The sequence below is a fragment of the Chroicocephalus ridibundus genome, chromosome 11 (genome assembly GCF_963924245.1).
Source record: "Chroicocephalus ridibundus chromosome 11, bChrRid1.1, whole genome shotgun sequence".
Classification (NCBI taxonomy): domain Eukaryota; kingdom Metazoa; phylum Chordata; class Aves; order Charadriiformes; family Laridae; genus Chroicocephalus; species Chroicocephalus ridibundus.
This window is the reverse complement of record NC_086294.1, coordinates 2,006,992-2,027,046: the sequence shown is the minus strand read 5'-3', so window position 1 is coordinate 2,027,046 and position 20,055 is coordinate 2,006,992. Positions and strand designations below refer to the sequence as shown.

General features: G+C 50.4%; 2 protein-coding genes across 2 annotated transcripts in view; both read right to left on the bottom strand.

The window, feature by feature from the left end:
- Positions 1 to 18,401, bottom strand: part of LOC134521748 (protocadherin gamma-A4-like) — a 140,365-nt gene extending 121,964 nt beyond the window's left edge. Inside the window, exon 1 of the mRNA XM_063348593.1 lies at positions 15,935 to 18,401. Coding sequence (XP_063204663.1) covers positions 15,935 to 18,379 — 2,445 coding nt within the window. The 5' untranslated portion in view covers positions 18,380 to 18,401. The remainder of the gene's footprint in view (positions 1 to 15,934) is intronic.
- Positions 10,462 to 13,433, bottom strand: LOC134522103 (protocadherin gamma-A6-like). Its single transcript, XM_063349405.1, has one exon. It carries the CDS (start codon positions 13,252 to 13,254, stop codon positions 10,462 to 10,464), a length of 2,793 nt encoding a protein of 930 aa, XP_063205475.1. The 5' UTR covers positions 13,255 to 13,433.
- Positions 18,402 to 20,055: the final 1,654 nt, after the last annotated feature.

The following is a 20,055-nucleotide window of genomic DNA, read 5'->3' as shown; positions in this document are numbered from 1 at the left end:
AGTACTTTCAGGTCATCTCCTTGAGCCACAATAAATAGTCGGTAGTAACTACTCATGGCGGAGCAATAAAAAAACCAACTCGGCTGCTCTTCATAAAATCCAGAAGGATCTATAAGAGGAAGAAACGATGGCATGGCTTTTTAGTGCTCTTTCAGGTATCTTCAGTTCTGCTTTCCTGACATGGGACGACTACCAAGAAGGAAGGATACCTGTTTCAGTAATCAATAAGTAATCAGGCACAGAATGAAGCAGAAGTTAGGGCTATTCTTTCATGATGGGCTGGCAAAGGGTTTCCGTCTTCACTGCATGTCTTCCTTTTGCTCATGGAAGTCTCTGGCGTTTGTCACACTGTCGATTTACATTTTAAAGAGAAGAATAATCACTCTGAGAAATGTATCATCCTAAGACCAAGCTGTATATCTCTATATTAAGACAGCAGAACAACATTTACAGTTTTGTCATTCACAGAAGTTCCTTATTTTTTTAATCTCCATATTTGAGGGGCAGAAAACACGAACGTGCAAAGCCACGTCAAATCTTTCCTAAAACCATAGAATGGTTTGTGTTCCTTTAGAGATGATGCAGTCCACTTCTCTGCCATGGTCAGGCACATCCTTCACTAGATCAGGTTCCTCAAAGCATCGTTAAACCAGTCCTTTGACCCTTTCAGTGCTGCTGCATCCACAACTTCTCTGGGCAACCTGTTCCACTGCCTCAACACTCTCATCATAAAACAGTTCTTCCTTTTTGACCATTTGAAACCTACCCTCTTGCAGTTTAAAACCATTGTCCCTTGTCTTATCACAGCATGCCCTGATAAAAATCTTTCTCCGTTTTTCTTTTAAGCCTCCTTTATATATTAGAAAGGAACAATAAAGTTTCCCCATAGCCTTCTGTTCTCCATGCTGAAGAACCTCAACTGCTTCTGAGCTAAATTGTCTTCTCTATAACCCTACACAACTGGTAGGTTTACTTCTGATCCTCTCTTAATTGGCAAAAACATTTCATGAGAGGATAATACACTATGAGCACACAAAGAAGGGAGGTATATTTATTTACTCACCACCATCCTGAGAAGAATAAGAAGGATTCTAAAGTGCATGAGTGATAATCGCTCAAAATAAAAAACAAGCTGTCATCTAACAGAGAATGGGTCATCAAAGTTGAATTCATTCATACAGCAAGCTACCAGTGTGGCCCTAAGGACTTACTCTGGGTTATTTAGTGGGTGGTTTCTTTTTAAGAAACAATCAACTCTCATCAATTTTATTCTACTCTGTGGCCTGCTCATCTCCCACGAACATGGAGCCAGATGTTTAAACAACATATTAAGAGGTCAGTCTTTTCAGAAAGGACAACAGATTCTCTTTTACCTTCTGCTTCATTTCCCTCACACACAATATTCTGTCTTACATGACTTTCACAACAGGAATACCAGGGTCACAGAAAAAATAGCACAGGCCTTGGCACCAGGCATGAAATCAAGCCATTGCTCAGACAAAACCACATTAACCCACCTATTTTCCTGGTTCCAAGACAGCCTCTCACCTTCCTTGCTCTACATTCACAGCCTTTAATAACTCCACAGACAATATCCCATATTTTGGCTATGTGTCAGCCACAGGAAAAAAAGCATTTCATTTCACGGAAACACAAGTTAATGTTCTAAGGGGCACAAGCGATCTGCAACTCAGTTCAAGAATCGGTCTTAAGTATCATCTCGTAGACACCATCATGCACATGGGCACTTTGGAAGCTATGTGACTCTGCAGCCATTAATGCAATGTTTACATCTACGCCTAATAACTAGCATTGTCAGGAAATGCTGTACCAGACATGGCAGGTCATTAAATGAGCAACTGCCTCACACATGCTTCAAATAACAAGCCCAAACCCAGAAATTCCTGTCAAAAATACCCTCCCATCCCCTACATTCACATCAATTTTAATATTGACAAAACATCAGCAGTCATTTCACATTAGCAGGAAGCATGGATAACATCTGAAGATTGGTCGAGGCTGGGGAAACCTTTATACAACCAGGATAAAATTCCACATCACAGTCTTTCAAGGATATATTGATGGAAAGATGACATTTCATACAGCAGGTATTAGACACAGTGCCCAACCCTGAAGCGTGTTTGCACTTCCATGGTTACTGCTTGCAGACAAAATTCATCAGAGCGTTGTCATTCCCTTTCAGGAGTTTCTTAAAGGCAGCCTTAGTGTAAGTGATAGAGGCTTTGGCAGCAGGCGTGAAATTATACCACAGCCCAGCCCGATGGAGTGTACAACCTCCTTTCTTCCTGTTTCAAGGACACCCTCTCACCAATGCCGCATGGACTTCTCACCACGTGCACGCAACAAGCATAGCATTTCTTCCAGTGACACATTATCAGACACACATTTTAGGACACATTACCAAACACAGAGGGGCAAACCTTTACCTCTTTGCAACAAGCAAGGGCAAGAATTAAACCAGAATTCACAGGAAACCTCATGCAACAGGAAAGTAAACTGATGAACCCACAACTTAGCCAGCTGGAGTCCAAACTACTATGCGATATCCAGAAATAAGACACTTTGAGACCTATTTTCCATAGGCCAGGAAGAAACCCTGAGAACTGACAAAACACATGCCTTCCCTCCACCAGTACCTTCTCACACACAGCACCCCAGAGACTCTTCTCAAACCATTCAGAGCTTGCATGGTTGTTGATCTTCCTAATTTGCAGATGGACTCCACCCAAAGAACAGTTGCACAGACAACATCTCCTTGCCATGGATAATATTTGACTTCTCAACTTCTGTATTTGACAAGCAAGAGGATGTCCGTGAGAGTTCTTTGCAGCTGTAAACATGAAAGACACCCACAGGACAGTCAGACAAATGTAACAGATGGCATCTTCCACACATTATCTCAAAAGGCAGCCCACCTTGAGCTCATCAAAAAAAGAAGTTAACACCTGCAAAAAGGAAGGGATTACAATACAATCTTCTGCATTATGGCACTTAGCGTCGAAACACAATTAAGGTATTTAGTAGGAAATGAGTACACAGTTGGCTCCTCCAAAGTTCCCCTTATGGATTTATCATAAGTACATCAATAAAATGTTAGTTAAACATTGATGACAACATGCAAACACACAGAGGAAGCACCTCCCAGGGCTCCCAATATCTCCAACCAAACTTACAAGGGAAGAAGACATTCAGATTGTGTTAAATTACAGCTAGGCACTGAACAGGGAAAGAGGAAACCATCCCTCTTTTGTCCTTCAACAGCACATTCTACTAACATTCATAAGTTCCCACGACTCTCTTCACACACTTGCATGGAGTTTTTGGCAAGAACATAGCTTCAAAGCTCCAACTGTCTAGAGGACCACACACAGATTTCACATCTTTACATCTCTGAACTAAGAAGGAAAATAGATTTGTATGTTGACTACGCTTTAGAAAAAAAAATCAAGGTTCTATAAGTAAAAGAGGAGTTGTCCTCCAGGAGACATGGGGTCAGCAGATATTGTGCAATACAGTAATGCATTATAAAACTCAAAGCCCCGATCTAGAGAAACTCAAGTCAAAAGTAACTCCAAAAGTAACCTGCTGCACTCAATCCAGCAGTCTGTATTGAAACGGGGGATTGCCCCGACACAGGTGCAGGACCTTGCACTTGGCCTTCTTGAATTTTATTATGGATGAAGTTCACTTCTGGGTCGCTTTCCTTCTCTCCAGTGAATCAACGGTACCACTCAACTTGGTGTTGTCTGCAGACTTGCTGTGCTATCACTCACTCCTACCATCTATGTCATTCTCCTGGGTTATACCACAGCCAGCAGTTAAGATCACGCAGCCTCCCACTCACTCCCTACTTGGGATGGTGGAGAGAATCAGAAGGGCAAAAGTAATAAGACTCATGGGCTGAGATAAAGACAGTTAAATTTTCTTTACTTAAAAGAAAATGTCATGCACACAAGCCAAGCAAAATAAGGAGTTCTTTCACCACTTTCTATAGGCAGGCAGCTCTTCAGACATCTCCAGGAAAGTAGGGCTCCATCACACATAATGTCTACTTGAGAAGACAAACGCCATAACTCCAAAAGTCCCACCCTTCTTTCTTCTTCCACCAGTTCTATATACGGAGCATGACGCCACAAGGTCTGGAATAGTCCTTTGGTCAGTCTGGGTCAGCTGTCCTGGCTGTATCCCCACCCAACTTCTTGTGCACTCCCAGCCTACTCACTGGCGGGGGTGGTATAAGTAGCAAAAAAAGGCCTTGACTGCTTAGCACAACCAAGAACATCACTGTTATACCAACAGTATTTCCATCCCAAATCCAAAACATAGCACTACACCATCTGCTAGCAAGAACGTCACATCCATCCCAGATGAAACCATGACACTCATTGAGGAAGATATTATTGAGATATATTAAATAGTATTGGTCCCAGAATGCACCCTTGAGGAACACCCCATGCTACTGGTGCCCACCTCGACAGTGAGCCACTGACTATAGCTCTTTCCTATATTAAATACTATAAAATATGTGCTTCTTACTATATTAAATTCTACTGGAACAGATAGAAACAGGTCAGGTGCAATAATGTATCTTAGGCCAAACATATTCATCAGAAGGAGTTGAAACTGCATAGTACCACAACCACGTACCAACAGACTAACTATGACAGGCAAGGAAATGACCATCAGTTCTTCTATAGCCCCCCCACCAACAGAGCTTCCCCAAGTCTTCTCTACAACCCTACACAACCTCCAGGCTGGCTTCTGAACCTCAGAATTGGAAAAAAACATATCATGAGAGTGTAAGGCAGTATGATCACACCAAAAGGAAGATAGATTTGCTCACCAACATTCTGTGAAAAAAAAGAAGGCATGTTAAGTACATGGAGGAAGATCAGGAAGCACGGGGACACTTGATTGCTTCACCCTCTAAGGCTTTTTAAACTGAGATATGCTGTCAAGTACTTTTAAGTCATCTCCTTGAGTTGCAGTGAATAGTTCGAAGTGATTATTCATGTTAGAGCAAAAAAATTCATGTTGGAGTAATCAATAAATAATCAGAAAAAGAATGAAGCGAACATCATTGCAATCCTGTCATGTTGGACCTGCAAAGGTTTCCTGTCTTTCTTGTATTTCTTCCGGTTGCTCATGGAAATATTGGATGTTTCTCCCCCTGTTGATTTTTAGTTTACGGAGAAGAATAATCACACTGAGAAGTGTATCAGCCTAAAGATAATGTTTATACATCTATGGTAAGATAGCAGAACATCATTTACTTTTTTGTTTGTGACTTACAGAAGATGCACCTTTTGCCTCTCCATACTTGAGGGACTGACAAGTGCAAACCCTCGTTGAGTCTTTCATAGTATGGTTTGGGTCGAAATGGACCTTTAAAGATCATTTAGTTCAACATTTCTGCCATGTGCAATGACATCCTTCATTAGATCACATTGCTCAAAGCCCCATACAACCTGACCTTGAAACCTTCCAATGATGGCACATCCACTACTTCTCTGGGAAGCCTCTTCCAGTGCCTCACCTCCTTCACCATAAAACATTTCTTCCTTATGTCCAATCAAAATCTACCCACTTACAGTTTAAAACCATTGTGTCTTCTCCTGTCACAATAGGCCCTGATAAAAAGTCTCTCTCCATCTTTCTTAGAAGCCCCCTTCATATAATAAAACGGAGCCATAAAATGTCCCCAGAGCCTTCTGTTCTCCAGGCTGAAGAACCTCTACTCTCTCAGCCCTTCTACATAGCAAGCAGAAACTTTTTATGTCATTGTTGTGGTTTCACCCCAGCCTGTAGCTAAGACCACGCAGATGCCTGCTCACTCCCAGGGCTGGATGGGGGAGAAAATCAGAAGAGTAAGAGGGAGAAAACTCATGGCTTGAGATAAACAAAGTTTAAAAAGGAAAAGAAAAGGCACACACTCAAGCACACGAGCAAAGCTCCTGAAACACAAATTCATTCACCACTTCCCATTGGCAGGCAGATGTTCAGCCCTCTCCAGGAAAGCAGGCCTCCATCAGGATTAATGGGAAGACAAACAACATAACTCCAAATGTCCCTCCTTTCCTTCTTCTTCCCCCAGCTTTATATACTGCACATGATGTCACATGGTATGGAATAGCCCTTTGGTCAGTTTGGGTCAGCTGTTCCGGCTGTATCCCCTCACAATTTCTTGTACACTGCCAGCCTACTCACTGGCAGGGCAGTGTGAGGAGCAGAAAAGGCCTTGACTGCTTAGCTCAAACAAAAACGTCAGTGTTTTACCAACACTATTTCCAACCCTCATTCAAAACACAGCACTACAGCAGCTGCTAGCAGGAAAGTCAAGTCCATCCCAGATGAAACCACGACACTCATTCAGCAGGATATTATTGAGATACATTAAATAGTATTGGACACAGTACAGACCCTTGAGGAATACCACATGTTACCGGTTTCCTCTTGGACACTGAGCCACTGACTATAGCTCTTTTGATGCAGCCAGCCAGCAGATCCTTATCCATCTAACAGTCCACCTGTCCAACCCATATCTCTCCAACTGAGAGGCCATCATGCAATGGGACATGCGGTGGGAAACACCCTGCACGTGTTCCCCCACTGATCCCTACTCTGTTCATGGAAACCTTGGCTGGGCTGGGTTGCCGCTCTGCACTTTGAAGACTGCAGTAGAAATGGGTTTGCTTTCTTTCCCTACAAACAAGTGTGCCTCTGGCAGCACAGGTATGCACACAACAGCTGCCCTTCTTACAGCTGTGACCCTTCAAGGTGGGCACAGGAAGTGCCCCTGCACTCAGACAATTAGAAGCAATCTGACCTTCCCCATTTCATCAGACAGCCTGAGGACTGGCTCTAGCTCATGACAATCAAGGCAAGAGTTAAAAACAGATACAAACGAACAGAAAAGCTGTAATAATATTTCTTAGCCCAAACATATTGAGCACAAGGAACTGAAACTGCATAGTGCCACAACCATGCACCTAACATAGTAACTATGACAACCAAGGAAATGACCATCAGTTCTTCTGTGGCCCCTCTGCCAAGAGAGTTTCCCCATGTCTTCTCTACAACCCTACACAAGCTGCAGCTTTGCTTCAGACCCTCAGCAGTGGCACAAGCATATCATGAGAGTATAATGCAGCAAGTTCAAGACAAAAGGGAGGTAGATTTGCTCACCAACATTCTGTGAAAAAATAGAAAGCATGTTAAGTACATGGAGGATAGATGTCTGAACTAAAAGAGGAGCACACATCCAACAGAGACTGGGGAAAATCTAACTATCAGCTTCTGGGGAATTTCCTCCCCTCTTTTATCACACACACTGTTCCACAGAGATGGCACTTCTACTGACATCATGCTTTAATCCCCTCTCCCTAACACAACCAGAACACAAATATAACCTCACATCTCCTGCCTTCCACAAAAACAGAAGGATGAGCAAGAGGCACTAGCGCACAACACGTGGATAAATGAAGATATGCCACTACTTCAAAGTTAACCTACATACAGAGGAAACTAGGAGCTGAACAAAATCAGATCAGGAAGGCAAGGAACCATTAAAGACAAAGTCTTGCAGAGAAGCTCACCGGGAAGTCTTCTCAGTCTTCACTGCTGGTGTTGAAATTCATCCCCCCGAGCACCTGCAAATCACTGATGTTTCAAGCACAAGTGCAACCCTAAGGTCTTCCTCTGGACTGCATCGTACAAGGGTTCATTTTAAGAAACAGTCATCAGTTCTCATCAACTTTTCTACTCTGTAGCCTGCTCATCTGCAGACAAATAGAGAGTTGTAAACGGAAAGACATGTCATAGGCCTCTTTCTCAAGGTAAGTCATCCTAGGCTTCTTCAGGTGGCTGAAGGCTTGACAAGGGAAGAAAATATTTGCTACAAAACAACACCCACAGTTTCAAATTCAAAAGAGCTATGCAGCCATGGGGAAAATGAACCATGACCTTGCAGGACACAAAGGCCTAAAGGAAAGTGTAATTACATCTATGAAGAAACTCCACATAGCTGTGTTCAAATGAAATACAGATGGATAAAGGAGCTTTCACGCAGGAATTATGACCCTTCTGCCCATACATCATCATTCTACATGTCCTTTTATTGTGCAAATTCGTTATGGTTTCTCAGGACAGGGAACCTCTGATAACAGCATGAATGGCACAGGCCTCAGCAGCAGCCATGAAATCAAACCACTGCTCAGCCAAATCCACAGTGACACACCTATTTGCATGGCTCAGAGCCAGCCTCTCACCCTCCTTCCTCTGCATTCACAGCCTTTACTTGACCACAGACAGTATCCAATATTTTGTCCAAACAGCAGCCACAGGCAAAAGAGCATTACATTCAGTGACACCTTCGGCAAACAGAGCCCATCAGAGTCTTTGTCTTGGCAGCTAAACAACTTCAAGGAATGAACGTACATTCCTCTTTCAGCCCAACAACCACAAGAGCTCTTTTAAGGTTTTAAAGGTTACAAGCCACAATGAGGCCCAGATTTACACCTGGACAATAACAATAATAATAATAGTAATAATAGTAATAATAGTAATAATAGTAATAATAGTAATAATAGTAGTAGTAATGATAATAGTAATAATATTAATAGTAATAGTAATAATAATAATAATAATACAACCCAAATTAAAAAATATGGAGAACAAGGATCACAACAAGGATTTCTAATTATACCACAGCAAACTTTTTCACCTGACCTGTCTCAGCACAGACAGAACTTTTCACCCTGACCAAACATCTTCAATGTGAAAATGATCTTTGCAGACAGACACCATTGAAGAAAAAGTTGCACACACAACTTCTCCTTACAGACAACAAGGATCGCAACATGGACATATGCAAAGAGATTTCTCTGCTCATCATACTCATTTGAAAAAATGACAAGTGTTCTCAAGGGCATAAGTGATTTGTAACTTCAAGAGAGACCCAGTCTCCTAAGTATCACCCCAAAGAGAGCATGATCTGACACAGCGCGTTGGGCAACTTGGAAGACAGGTCACTCTCAAACTTTAATATAAAATCAACATCAGTGCGCAATAACCACCACTCATGGGAAACATCATGCAACAGGAAAGCAAACTGGTGAACCTACAACTTGGCCAGCTGGAATATGAGTAGTGTGATATCCAAAAATGAGACACCTTCAGATTCATTTTAGGTAGTCTAGTAACAAAACCTGACCTTCCAAATTTGAAAATACTCTCCAATGGGAGAAAAGATGCACAGACAACTTTTCTTTACCATGCATAATATTTGACTTCTCTCCATGTGCGTGTGACAAGCAAGAGCATTTCTTTCAGTGATATTTAAAAAAAAAAAAACAAACATGTCTACGGAAGTCTTTCCCTTTACAGCTGTAAACATGAAAGCCACATACGGGACAGTCAGACAAATATAGCCGATGAGATCTTCCACACATTGTCAGAGAGAATAGCCCAGCTGACACATGCAGAAAGGAAGAGATCACCACATACTCTTCCAGATTATGGAACTTACAGTAGGTACACAATTCAGGTATTTAGTAGAAAACGAATACAGTTTGTTCTTCATAAAGCTCCCTTTATGACATTTCTCCTAACTACACAATTCAGATGTTAGTTAAGAAATGATGACACCCTGCAATGACATGGGAAAAACCACCCAGGGCTCCCAATACAGCTGGAATAATATATGTGCTAGCAAAAATTCTTTGGGAAGATGCAATCGCATGACAACACACATGGACACTAAACAGGGAACACTGCAAATCTCTCGTGTCCTTCAACAGACCCTCACGAAGACTCCCAGGACTGTCATCTCCAACCATTCACAACTTGCATGGTGTCCTTTGACACTCATAACTAGAAAACGTGTAATATCAAAGGTCCAGTTGCCCAGACCAGTTCTCTTCAACATGCACCAGAACCACCCGTGGACTTCACATCAATATCTTTACATCACTGTACTAAGACGGAACATATATTTGTCTACTCGCCATCCTTCTGTGAAGACACATGGTGGTTTTAAATGTAAATGAGGAGCTGTCCTCCAGAAAAGAAGGAGTCAGTGAACATCTTCACAGGGCCAAGCCCCCTCCTTAGGTCTCCTCCCATACCTTGAATCTCTCCCCTCCCACCCTCCTATGGCTCTTGCCATAGCATGTATCGTCAAGCCAAGACACATCTAGCTCTCTTTCAAAGAAGTCAAACTTAAAAGAAAGGGAATCAGCAAAACACATCTCCCATTTCCTCCAATACCCCTTCATATACAACCACCCAAGGACCTTGACAAATAGTCACAACTTCTACGGTTGTCCTTCATCTTCAAATCAGGCAGACAGACATCGACAAGGGACCAGTTGTTGCCCAGTCCCTTCCTCCACCCGGTGCACAAAGATCAAAGCACGAACGAATACAAAGACATATCGTTGCTCACCCCGTTATCAAGGAGAAACAGAAAGGCTGAGAACAGTGGAAACGACGAGCAGCTGAGTTATACAGGGGGCCATTAACAGTCCCTTCCAAAACACTCTCATCCCATTCAAGCACAGGTGCGGTCTGGAAGATAGCTGACCCTGCTAATAACGAAAACTGCCTTTTGCTGATCATGCAATACATGGGTTCAGAAGAGCTAATCCTGACACATGTCGGGGACAAAAGGAGAAACGAAGCTTTGCCTTCCTTGTAACGAAACCTCATCCTACAGACACGACAGAGAACACGGGTGGGAAAGAGCAGGGAAGCGGGAGAGGGAGGCGTGGCGGAGCAAGCGTGGTGGGAGGAACTCACCGGGGGAGCGGCGGGGTCGGCGCGGCGGGCGCCGTCGGCGTCCTCGGCGAGCAGCGGCGCGGGCTCGTCGGGCGGCGGGCGCGCCGGGAGGGTGTCGCAGCAGCTGCCGCCCGAGAAGCGGAGCTGGCTCTTGCGCGAGTCGGCGGTGAGCGACACCTCGTGCGAGTAGGAGTGCAGGAAGGCGCGGACGCCGTCGATGCCCACGAAGTGCGAGGCCGGGACGCCGCGCAAGGCGCCGCTGCCCGCCGCCAGCAGCTGCGAGCGGCGCCAGCGCCGCAGGCGCAGCGCCAGCAGCAGCAGCAGGAAGGCGAGGAAGAGGCAGGACACGGCCGCCACGGCCAGCACCAGCCAGCGCGTCAGGCTGACGGACGGCTCGCCCGCCGCCGCCGCCGCCGCCGCCGCGCTGCCCAGCTCCGACAGCAGCTCGCCCACGCTCTCGGCCAGCACCACCGTCAGCGTGGCCGTGGCCGACAGCGCCGGACGCCCGTGGTCCTTCACCACCACCACCAGGCTCTGCCGCGCCGCGTCGCGGGACAGCGGCACCCGCGCCGTGCGCACCTCGCCGCTGTGCAGCCCCACGCGGAACAGCGCCGGCTCCGTCGCCTTCGCCAGCTCGTACGACAGCCACGCGTTCTGCCCCGCGTCCGCGTCCACCGCCACAACCTTGGCCACCAGCGACCCGGGCTCCGCCGACCGCGGCGCCAGCTCCACGCCCGCCCAGCCCGCGCCCGACGCCGGCGGCGGGTACAGCACCTGCGGCGCGTTGTCGTTCTCGTCCACGATCACCAGGCGCACCGACACGTTGCTGCTCAGCGACGGCGCGCCGCCGTCCTCCGCCCGCACCCACAGCCCCACCTCGCGCACCTCCTCGTAGTCGAAGGAGCGCAGCGCGTACAGCGCGCCCGTCTCCGCGTGCACCGACACGTACGACGACAGCGGCGCGCCCCGCACGCGCCCCTCCCACAGCCGGTACCGCACGCGCGCGTTCTGACCCCAGTCCGCGTCCGCCGCCCGCACCGTCAGCACCAGCGCGCCCGCCGCGTTGTTCTCGGCCACCCGCGCGCTGTACCGCGCCTCCGCGAACACCGGCGCGTTGTCGTTCACGTCCAGCACCCGCAGCGACAGCACCGCGCTGCTCCACAGCGGCGGCGAACCGCCGTCCGACGCCCGCACCGTCACGTTGTACTCCGACACCGCCTCACGGTCCAGATCCTGCGCCGTTACCACGCGGTAGTTGTTGCCTCGAGAGTTCTGCAGCCGGAACGGGATGCCGTCGTCGAGCGAGCAGGTCACCTGGCCGTTGGGGCCCGAGTCGCGGTCCTGCACGTGCAGCAGGGCCACCACCGTCCCCGGCGGGGCGTCCTCAGAGATCTCGCTCAGCGCAGACCTCACTGAGATCTCAGGCATGTTGTCATTCACGTCTGTCACCGTGATTATGACTTTTGCATTGTCAAAAAGGCCCCCACCGTCTCTTGCCTGTACCTCCAGTTCGTATGAATCGCCTTCCTCGAAGTCCAGGCTTCTTATCAGCGTGATCGCTCCCGTCTCTAAATCCAGATGGAAAATCTGGGATCCCACGTCCGTCACTTTCTTCAACGAGTACCTGACATCGCCGTATATCCCCTCGTCGGCGTCGGTGGCCGTGACGGTGAGCAGGGCGGAGCCCACGGGCACGTCCTCCGCCACACGCACCGTGTACTCCGCCTGGCTGAACGCGGGAGCGTTGTCGTTGGCGTCCAGCACCGCCACGCGGATCCGCGCCGTGCCCGTCCGCGACGGCTCGCCGCCGTCGCTCGCCCTCAGCACCAGCTCGTGAAAGGCCGCCTCCTCCCGGTCCAGCGCCTTCGCCAGCACCAGCTCGGGACGCTGGTCCCCGCCGGGACCCGTCTGCATGGACAGCGAGAAGTGCTCGTCACCGCTCAGCTCGTACCTCTGCAGGGAATTCCGTCCCACGTCCGGGTCCTGTGCCTCGGCCAGGGGAAATCGCGACCCCGGGGCTGTCATCTCGCTTATTCTCTCCTCAAGCTCAACATGGTTGAAGCTGGGAGCGTTGTCGTTAATGTCCCTGATTTCCACTTCGATTTCATAAACTTGCATTTCCCCCTCTATTATCACCTCACAGCGCAGCAAGCATTTCTCCACCAGCCGGCACAGCTGCTCTCTGTCTATCCTCTCCGCCGTCACTAAATGTCCCGTCTTCCCGTGCAGACCGAAATACTGCGTCCTACTTTCGCAAACAAGGCGGACGCCGCGGTCGTGGAGCGTCGGCAGCTTCAGCGCCAGGTCCTTAGCCACGTCGCCCACGAACGAGCCCTTCGGCATCTCCTCGGGAACCGAGTAGCGCAGCTGCCCCCACGCCGCCTCCCACGCTGCCACCAGGACGCACCACAGCAGGACTCGCTCCCGCCGAACCCAGTGTCTCCCCGCCGCAAACATCTCCGACGCGGCACTGCACCACTGCCGCCACCTGTTTCGCCTCCCGATCCGGCTCCGTCCCCTTCTCGCCGGTCCAGGATGCTACCTCTGGCCCCTCCACCTCGGTGCACCGCGTCTCCGCACCACCCGGACGCTCCACGACAGACCGACCGCCCAGCCAGCCAGGCAAACAGCGAGGAAGCCTGGCCGCAGTGGGCGGGGCTGCCTGCACCGCTCCTGCCGCCTTCTCGCTCCTCCTCGGTCAACAGCGGCACCCACAGCCTGCTCCCGGCACTGCAGCCACCCAGCGCTGCCCGACACCCTTTCCCACGGTCAGCTCGCGGCGGCGGGAAACTCAACACGGACACATCGTTGCCCTTCCACCGCGTATCTCCTGCGATGCCTTTTCTCCAGACCATCTCTTCTTTCATCCTCGAGGAGATCACGAGTAATAAAACGCCTTCCGGTTTTATGTTTGATTTGGTATTGTTTTTTATTTTTTTTTCCCCCCTACCGAATTAGAAACAGGTTTTGTAACGGTGATATATTATATCTGTTAATATTTCTGAATATGACGTGCAAAATACTGCCATCCTTATCCCATTAGTCCTGCAGCACAATCTCCATCATGAATTATAAAGCTTTATGTAGCAGTCGTGCTTGAATTACTCTTTCCTCACCCTTTGTGGAAATCAAAAGGGTGTCCTACAGCCACATTAATTTCCCACATCCCGACCAATAGAACAAAGCAACAAGGAAGGTCCTCCCTCAAAGGGACAGCGGGGATTTCCGGCATTGCCTTCTCTCTAAGCTGTCCTGTTTTTTAACGATGCGTGTTATTTCTACCGGACAGGAAAAATGACTTGCTATTGGCGATAGATGGGAAGTAAAATATTGTTTCGTAATATGACCTGTAGATTATTACCAGTTTCATCCCATTCCTCCAAAATCACCGTCCGCTTCAGGAATTTTTGTAGCAGGCATGCTTGAATCACTTGAACGAGGACAGAAAAACATAACAGGCTCTTCTATGCAAAACGTGATATAAACACCGACCATGCCGCGCAGAACCAGATATCAGGCTCACTGACACCAGCGGGAAGGACTTTGGTTTTTTTCAGAAACCACGGTGTAGCAGATTGATGCTTACTGGTAACGCATTCATCTAATTCTTGCATCTTTACTTTGGTAGGACACCTTTTCCACCAACTACTGTACGACGGCACAAGACCCTAAACTCTGCGCGGAACATTTGTAAATGTGCAAATGGACTTCATTCAAGTGCCTAAGTGCTCTCATTTTGAGTATTTCACTATCGATTTACTTATGTTCTCAGGATGGGTAGAGCCCTCCCCTTGTAAACAGGCAGACACAATTCTTTCTACAAGTTGCTCATAGTTGCTCAGTCTAGCATTCCCCTCTCAAGGCGATCAACCAGGTGCAAGCACCTCTCTTTGGGAAAAGGGGAGAGGAAAACAAGACAGGCTCTGAAGTGCTAAATGCGAGGGTTTTTCTTCCTTGAGAACTCATTCTACACTTTCACTTGTATATGAAAGGCAGATCGGGACGGGTTAAAAGAGGGAACAACCAAAGGAAGAACAAAAAAAAAGCAGAAGAGAGAAATAACTGCACAGGGAACTCGAAAAAATCGTGCCTGGACAAAATTCATCCCTCCCATTCATGCTAAAATTTCTGCAACAGCCTTCCCCAAAAAGACGAGGGGGTACATATCTAAAAAAGGGGAGTAGTTCACCGGGTACGAACAACCTCTAACTTCTCCATTCATGGAGCCACACCCACCTTTCCTATGTAAAATAGCACTAACCAGTGTGTTTGTATCCAGCTACAAACAAGCTCCAAGTACAGACGTTTCAGAAAAAGCGTTCAGAAAGGAAAAAATCTGTAACATCCACTGTCCACCACATTTTCCCGACTCCGTAATGCAGAATTCTTAATTCTTAACGGGTTCAGCCTTAATAAGTCATCCGACAGTTCTCGTCTAAACCTTTCGCCTGAACCTGTGACCACCGAAGAACCAAGAAGTGCCGCCACTTCATTCCTACTGTGAGTTGAAAGGGGATACCCCGTTCTTTCTTCCACGGAGACAAGGCTAAGCAATCCCCAGACACTCAACGTTAACCCGTCCCATTACTGCTACCATTTCTGCAGCAGCATTTCCCCAAAACGTTGGGCGACACTCTCTGCTTTCTCTAGGGACGAAGAATCTGTCTCTTTTCCATTCGTGAACCTACACGCACGTCTCCTTTGGGAGTCCAATATTGAAAAACCATTAATCAAAATGTTCCTGTCCATCTATTAACTAGATCCAAGTACATAATTTGGGGAAATATCGATCAGAAACGAAATATCTCCTACTGCAATTATGAATCGAGAGACTGTCAAGTAGAATCAGCGGATCTCATTTTACACAATAAGCATTTGCGTTCACCCTTACTAACTCATAAGATTAAAAGCACAGCTGAAACTCAACCTGTGAGCACCCATAAACCAAGGAGGGTGCGCCTAACGGCCTGCTTCGAATTGAAATGAGTTACGCCGATCTCTCACTTCTTCATGGACACAAGGACCAGCACTGACCACACACCTCGTATCCCATTCACTCCACCCAGTCCCAGGCGAATATGAACGGAGGTTCAGCAAAAGCTCAAGGAAAACAGCGAGAGCGAGAGGGCTTACACACCTGCGGGGCGTCGGCGTCGGCGGGCGGCTCTCCCGCGCCGGCGCTGCTGCTCGGGCTCGGCTTCCCGCAGGGCTCCGCGCCGAGCAGCTCCTCCGCGGGCACGCTGGGCAGCGGCGGCGGCAGCCAAGCGCCCTCGGCCACGGCGCGTGCCGGCGCCACGCACAGGTTGTAGGAGTAGGGCAAGGTGCCCTCGCAGAAGTCGGCCGGGAAGGCGGCGCCGGGCACGGAGAAGCGCTGCGCGCCCAGGCAGCGCAGCACGGCGGGCGGCCCGGCCCGGCGCAGCCGCGCCAGCACGGCCAGCGCCACGCTCAGCAGGAAGAGGGCGGAGAGCAGCGCCAGCGCCAGCACCAGGTAGAACTGCAGCTCGGCCGGCGAGTCGGCGCCCGCCGCCCGCTCGCTCAGCTCCGGCAGCGCCTCCTGCAAGCTCTCGGCCAGCACCACGTGCAGCGTGGCCGTGGCCGACAGCGCCGGCTGCCCGTGGTCCTTCACCACGGCCACCACACGCTGCTTCGCCGCGTCCCTCTCCGACACGGCCCGCGCCGTCCGCACCTCGCCGCTGTGCAGCCCCACGCGGAACAGCGCCGGCTCCGACGCCTGCACCAGCTCGTACGACAGCCACGCGTTGCGCCCCGCGTCCGCGTCCACCGCCACCACCTTGCCCACCAGGTAGCCGGCCTCGGCCGAACGCGGCACCACCTCGAACGCCGCCGGCAACGACGACGCTCCCGACCCCGACGCTCCCGACCCCGACGCCGGCCAGAGCACCCGCGGCGCGTTGTCGTTGCGGTCCAGCACGAAGACGCGCACCGTGGCCGTGGAGCTCCGCGCCGGCGCCCCGCCGTCCTGCGCCCGCACCGCCACCGCGAACTCGCGGCACTGCTCGTAGTCGAAGGAGCGCTGCGCGTACACCGCGCCGCTCCGCGCCTCCACCGACACGTAGGGCGCCGCGCCCGCGCTGCCGCCCGCCAGCCAGTAGCTCACGCGCCCGTTGGCGCCCGCGTCCGCGTCCCGCGCGCGCACGCGCACCACCGGCGCGCCCGCCGCGTTGTTCTCCGCCACGTAGGCGCTGTAGGCCGCCTCCTCGAACACCGGCGCGTTGTCGTTCACGTCCGACACCTCCAGCACCAGCGACGCGCGGCTCGACAGCGACGGGCTGCCCCGGTCCCTGGCCACCACCGTCACTCGGTGCTCGGACGCCTGCTCGCGGTCCAGCGCGCTCGCCGTCACCACCTTGTACGACCCCACCGACGACGACACCATCGACAGCGGCGCCTCGCCCGACAGCTCGCACCACACCTGACCGTTCTCCCCGGAGTCACGGTCCCGCACTTTCAACAGGGCCACCACCGTGCCGGCCGGCGCGTCCTCGGGCACCGGGCTCGACACCGAAGTCACCGTGATTTCGGGCGCGTTGTCGTTCACGTCCAGCACCTCCACTTCCACCTTGCAGTGCGCCACCAGACCGCCCCCGTCCCTCGCCTCCACCAGCAGCGTGTACCCTCGCGTGTCCTCGAAGTCCAGCGCCTCCTGCAGCCTGATCGTCCCGCTCTCCGCCTCCACCACGAACTTCTGAAGCACCTTGGCCGGCATTTTCCCGAAGCTGTAGGTGATGCGGGCGTTGGTGCCGGCGTCGGCGTCGGAGGCGGAGACGTTCAGCACCGTCGAGCCTGGCGGCGCGTCCTCGCGCAGGCTCGCACAGTACCGGTCCTGTGCGAACACGGGTGGGTTGTCGTTGGCGTCCGTGACGTTGATGCAGAGCTGGGCGGTGCCGCTGCGGGGCGGATCGCCGCCGTCCACCGCCGTCAGCACCAGACGCAGGCTCTGCTCGCTCTCCCGGTCCAGCGCACGGCGCAGCACCAGCTCCGCGAACTTGCTGCCGTCCTGGCTCTCCTTCACCTCCACCTCGAAGTATGCGTTGGTCTCCAGCTCGTAGCCCTGCAGTGAGTTGCTGCCCACATCTGCGTCCTCGGCGACGCCCAAGGCAAATCGAGCGCCGGGAGGAGTCAACTCGTTGATCTCCAGATGGAAATTATCTTGTAGGAAGTGCGGCGCGTTGTCGTTGACGTCCTGGATGGCCACCTCGACGTGGAAAACGTTGAGCGGGTTCTGCACCAGCGCCTCGAAGCTGACGGAGCAGGACGCCGACTCGCCGCACATCTCCTCCCGGTCCAGCCTCTCGCTCACGTACAGGTTCCCGCTCTCCCCGCTCACCGTGAAGTATTGCTTCTCCGCGCTGAGCCGCAGCTTGCGTGCCGGCAGCTCCGCCGGGCTCAGTCCCAGGTCCCGCGCCAGCGGCCCCACCAGCGAGCCTCTGCCCAGCTCCTCGGGGATGGCGTACCGGATCCTCTCCGCCGCCGCCCGGCAGCACAACATCAGCAGCAAAGCGGGCAGCAGCACCGCTCGCACGACCGCTCGCCGCCACCTCTGCCTCTGCCTCACCGCCATTGTCGCCAGAGCTTGCCGCGCTCCTCCCTCCTGCCGCTGCCGTGGCTGCGGCTCGGGCTGCGGCTGCGGCTCCAGCGCCGCTCCGCGTCGGCCAACAGCGGCACCCGGAGGCGCCGCCACGACACTGCAGCCGGCCCATGCTCGCGCTCCCAGGGCGCAGTCTTTTGACCGCTGTTCAGTGTCTGTCCCCAGCTTTGGGGACACCTTTTTAGAATCTGGAAGCACAGGGGCACTTGCTTCCTTCAACTCCAAAGACTTTTAAAACTGAGATACGCTGTCTAATACTTTTAGGACATCTCCTTGAGTCGCAGTGAATAGTCGGTAGGTAGTAACTACTCATAGCAGAGTAACCTTTTATGGAAGTAACCCTTTATGGAAGCATGTCTGTGAAAGCTCTTTGCAGCTGTAAACATGAAAGACACCCACAGGACAGTCAGACAAATGTAACAGATGGCATCTTCCACACATTATCTCAAAAGGCAGCCCACCTTCAGCACATCAAAACAAGGAAGGCAAGAAGTTAACACCTCCAAAAAGGAAGGGATTAGAATATAATCTTCTGCATTATGGCACTTAGAGTCGAAACACAATTAAGGTATTTAGTAGGAAATGAGTACACAGTTGGCTCCTCCAAAGTTCCCCTTATGGATTTATTGTAAGTACATCAATAAAATGTTAGTTAAAAATTGATGACAACATGCAAACACACAGAGGAAGCACCTCCCAGGGCTCCCAATATCTCCAACCAAACTTACAAGGGAAGAAGACATTCAGATTGTGTTAAATTACAGCTAGGCACTGAACAGGGAAAGAGGAAACCATCCCTCTTTTGTCCTTCAACAGCACATTCTACTAACATTCATAAGTTCCCACGACTCTCTTCGCACACTTGCATGGAGTTTTTGGCAAGAACATAGCCTCAAAGCTCCAACTGTCTAGAGGACCACACACAGATTTCACATCTTTACATCTCTGAACTAAGAAGGAAAATAGATTTGTATGTTGACTACGCTTTAGAAAAAAAAATCACGGTTCTATAAGTAAAACAGGAGTTGTCCTCCAGGAGACACTGGGTCAGCAGATATTGTGCAATACAGTAATGCATTATAAAACACAAAGCCCCGATCTAAAGAAACTCAAGTCAAAAGTAACTCCAAAAGTAACCTGCTGCACTCAATCCAGCAGTCTGTACTGAAACGGGGGATTGCCCCGACACAGGTGCAGGACCTTGCACTTGGCCTTCTTGAATTTTATTATGTCTGGGTCGCTTTCCTTCTCTCCAGTGAATCAACGGTACCACTCAACTTGGTGTTGTCTGCAGACTTGCTGTGCTATCACTCACTCCTACCATCTATGTCATTCTCCTGGGTTATACCACAGCCAGCAGTTAAGATCACGCAGCCTCCCACTCACTCCCTACTTGGGATGGTGGAGAGAATCAGAAGGGCAAAAGTAATAAGACTCATGGGCTGAGATAAAGACAGTTAAATTTTCTTTACTTAAAAGAAAATGTCATGCACACAAGCCAAGCAAAATAAGGAGTTCTTTCACCACTTTCTATAGGCAGGCAGCTCTTCAGACATCTCCAGGAAAGTAGGGCTCCATCACACGTAATGTCTACTTGAGAAGACAAATGCCATAACTCCAAAAGTCCCACCCTTCTTTCTTCTTCCACC

Coding starts and splice junctions, on each gene's coding strand:
- LOC134522103 (XM_063349405.1), bottom strand. CDS start 13,254: ATGTTTGCGGCGGGGAGACACTGGGTTCGGCGGGAGCGAGTCCTGCTG.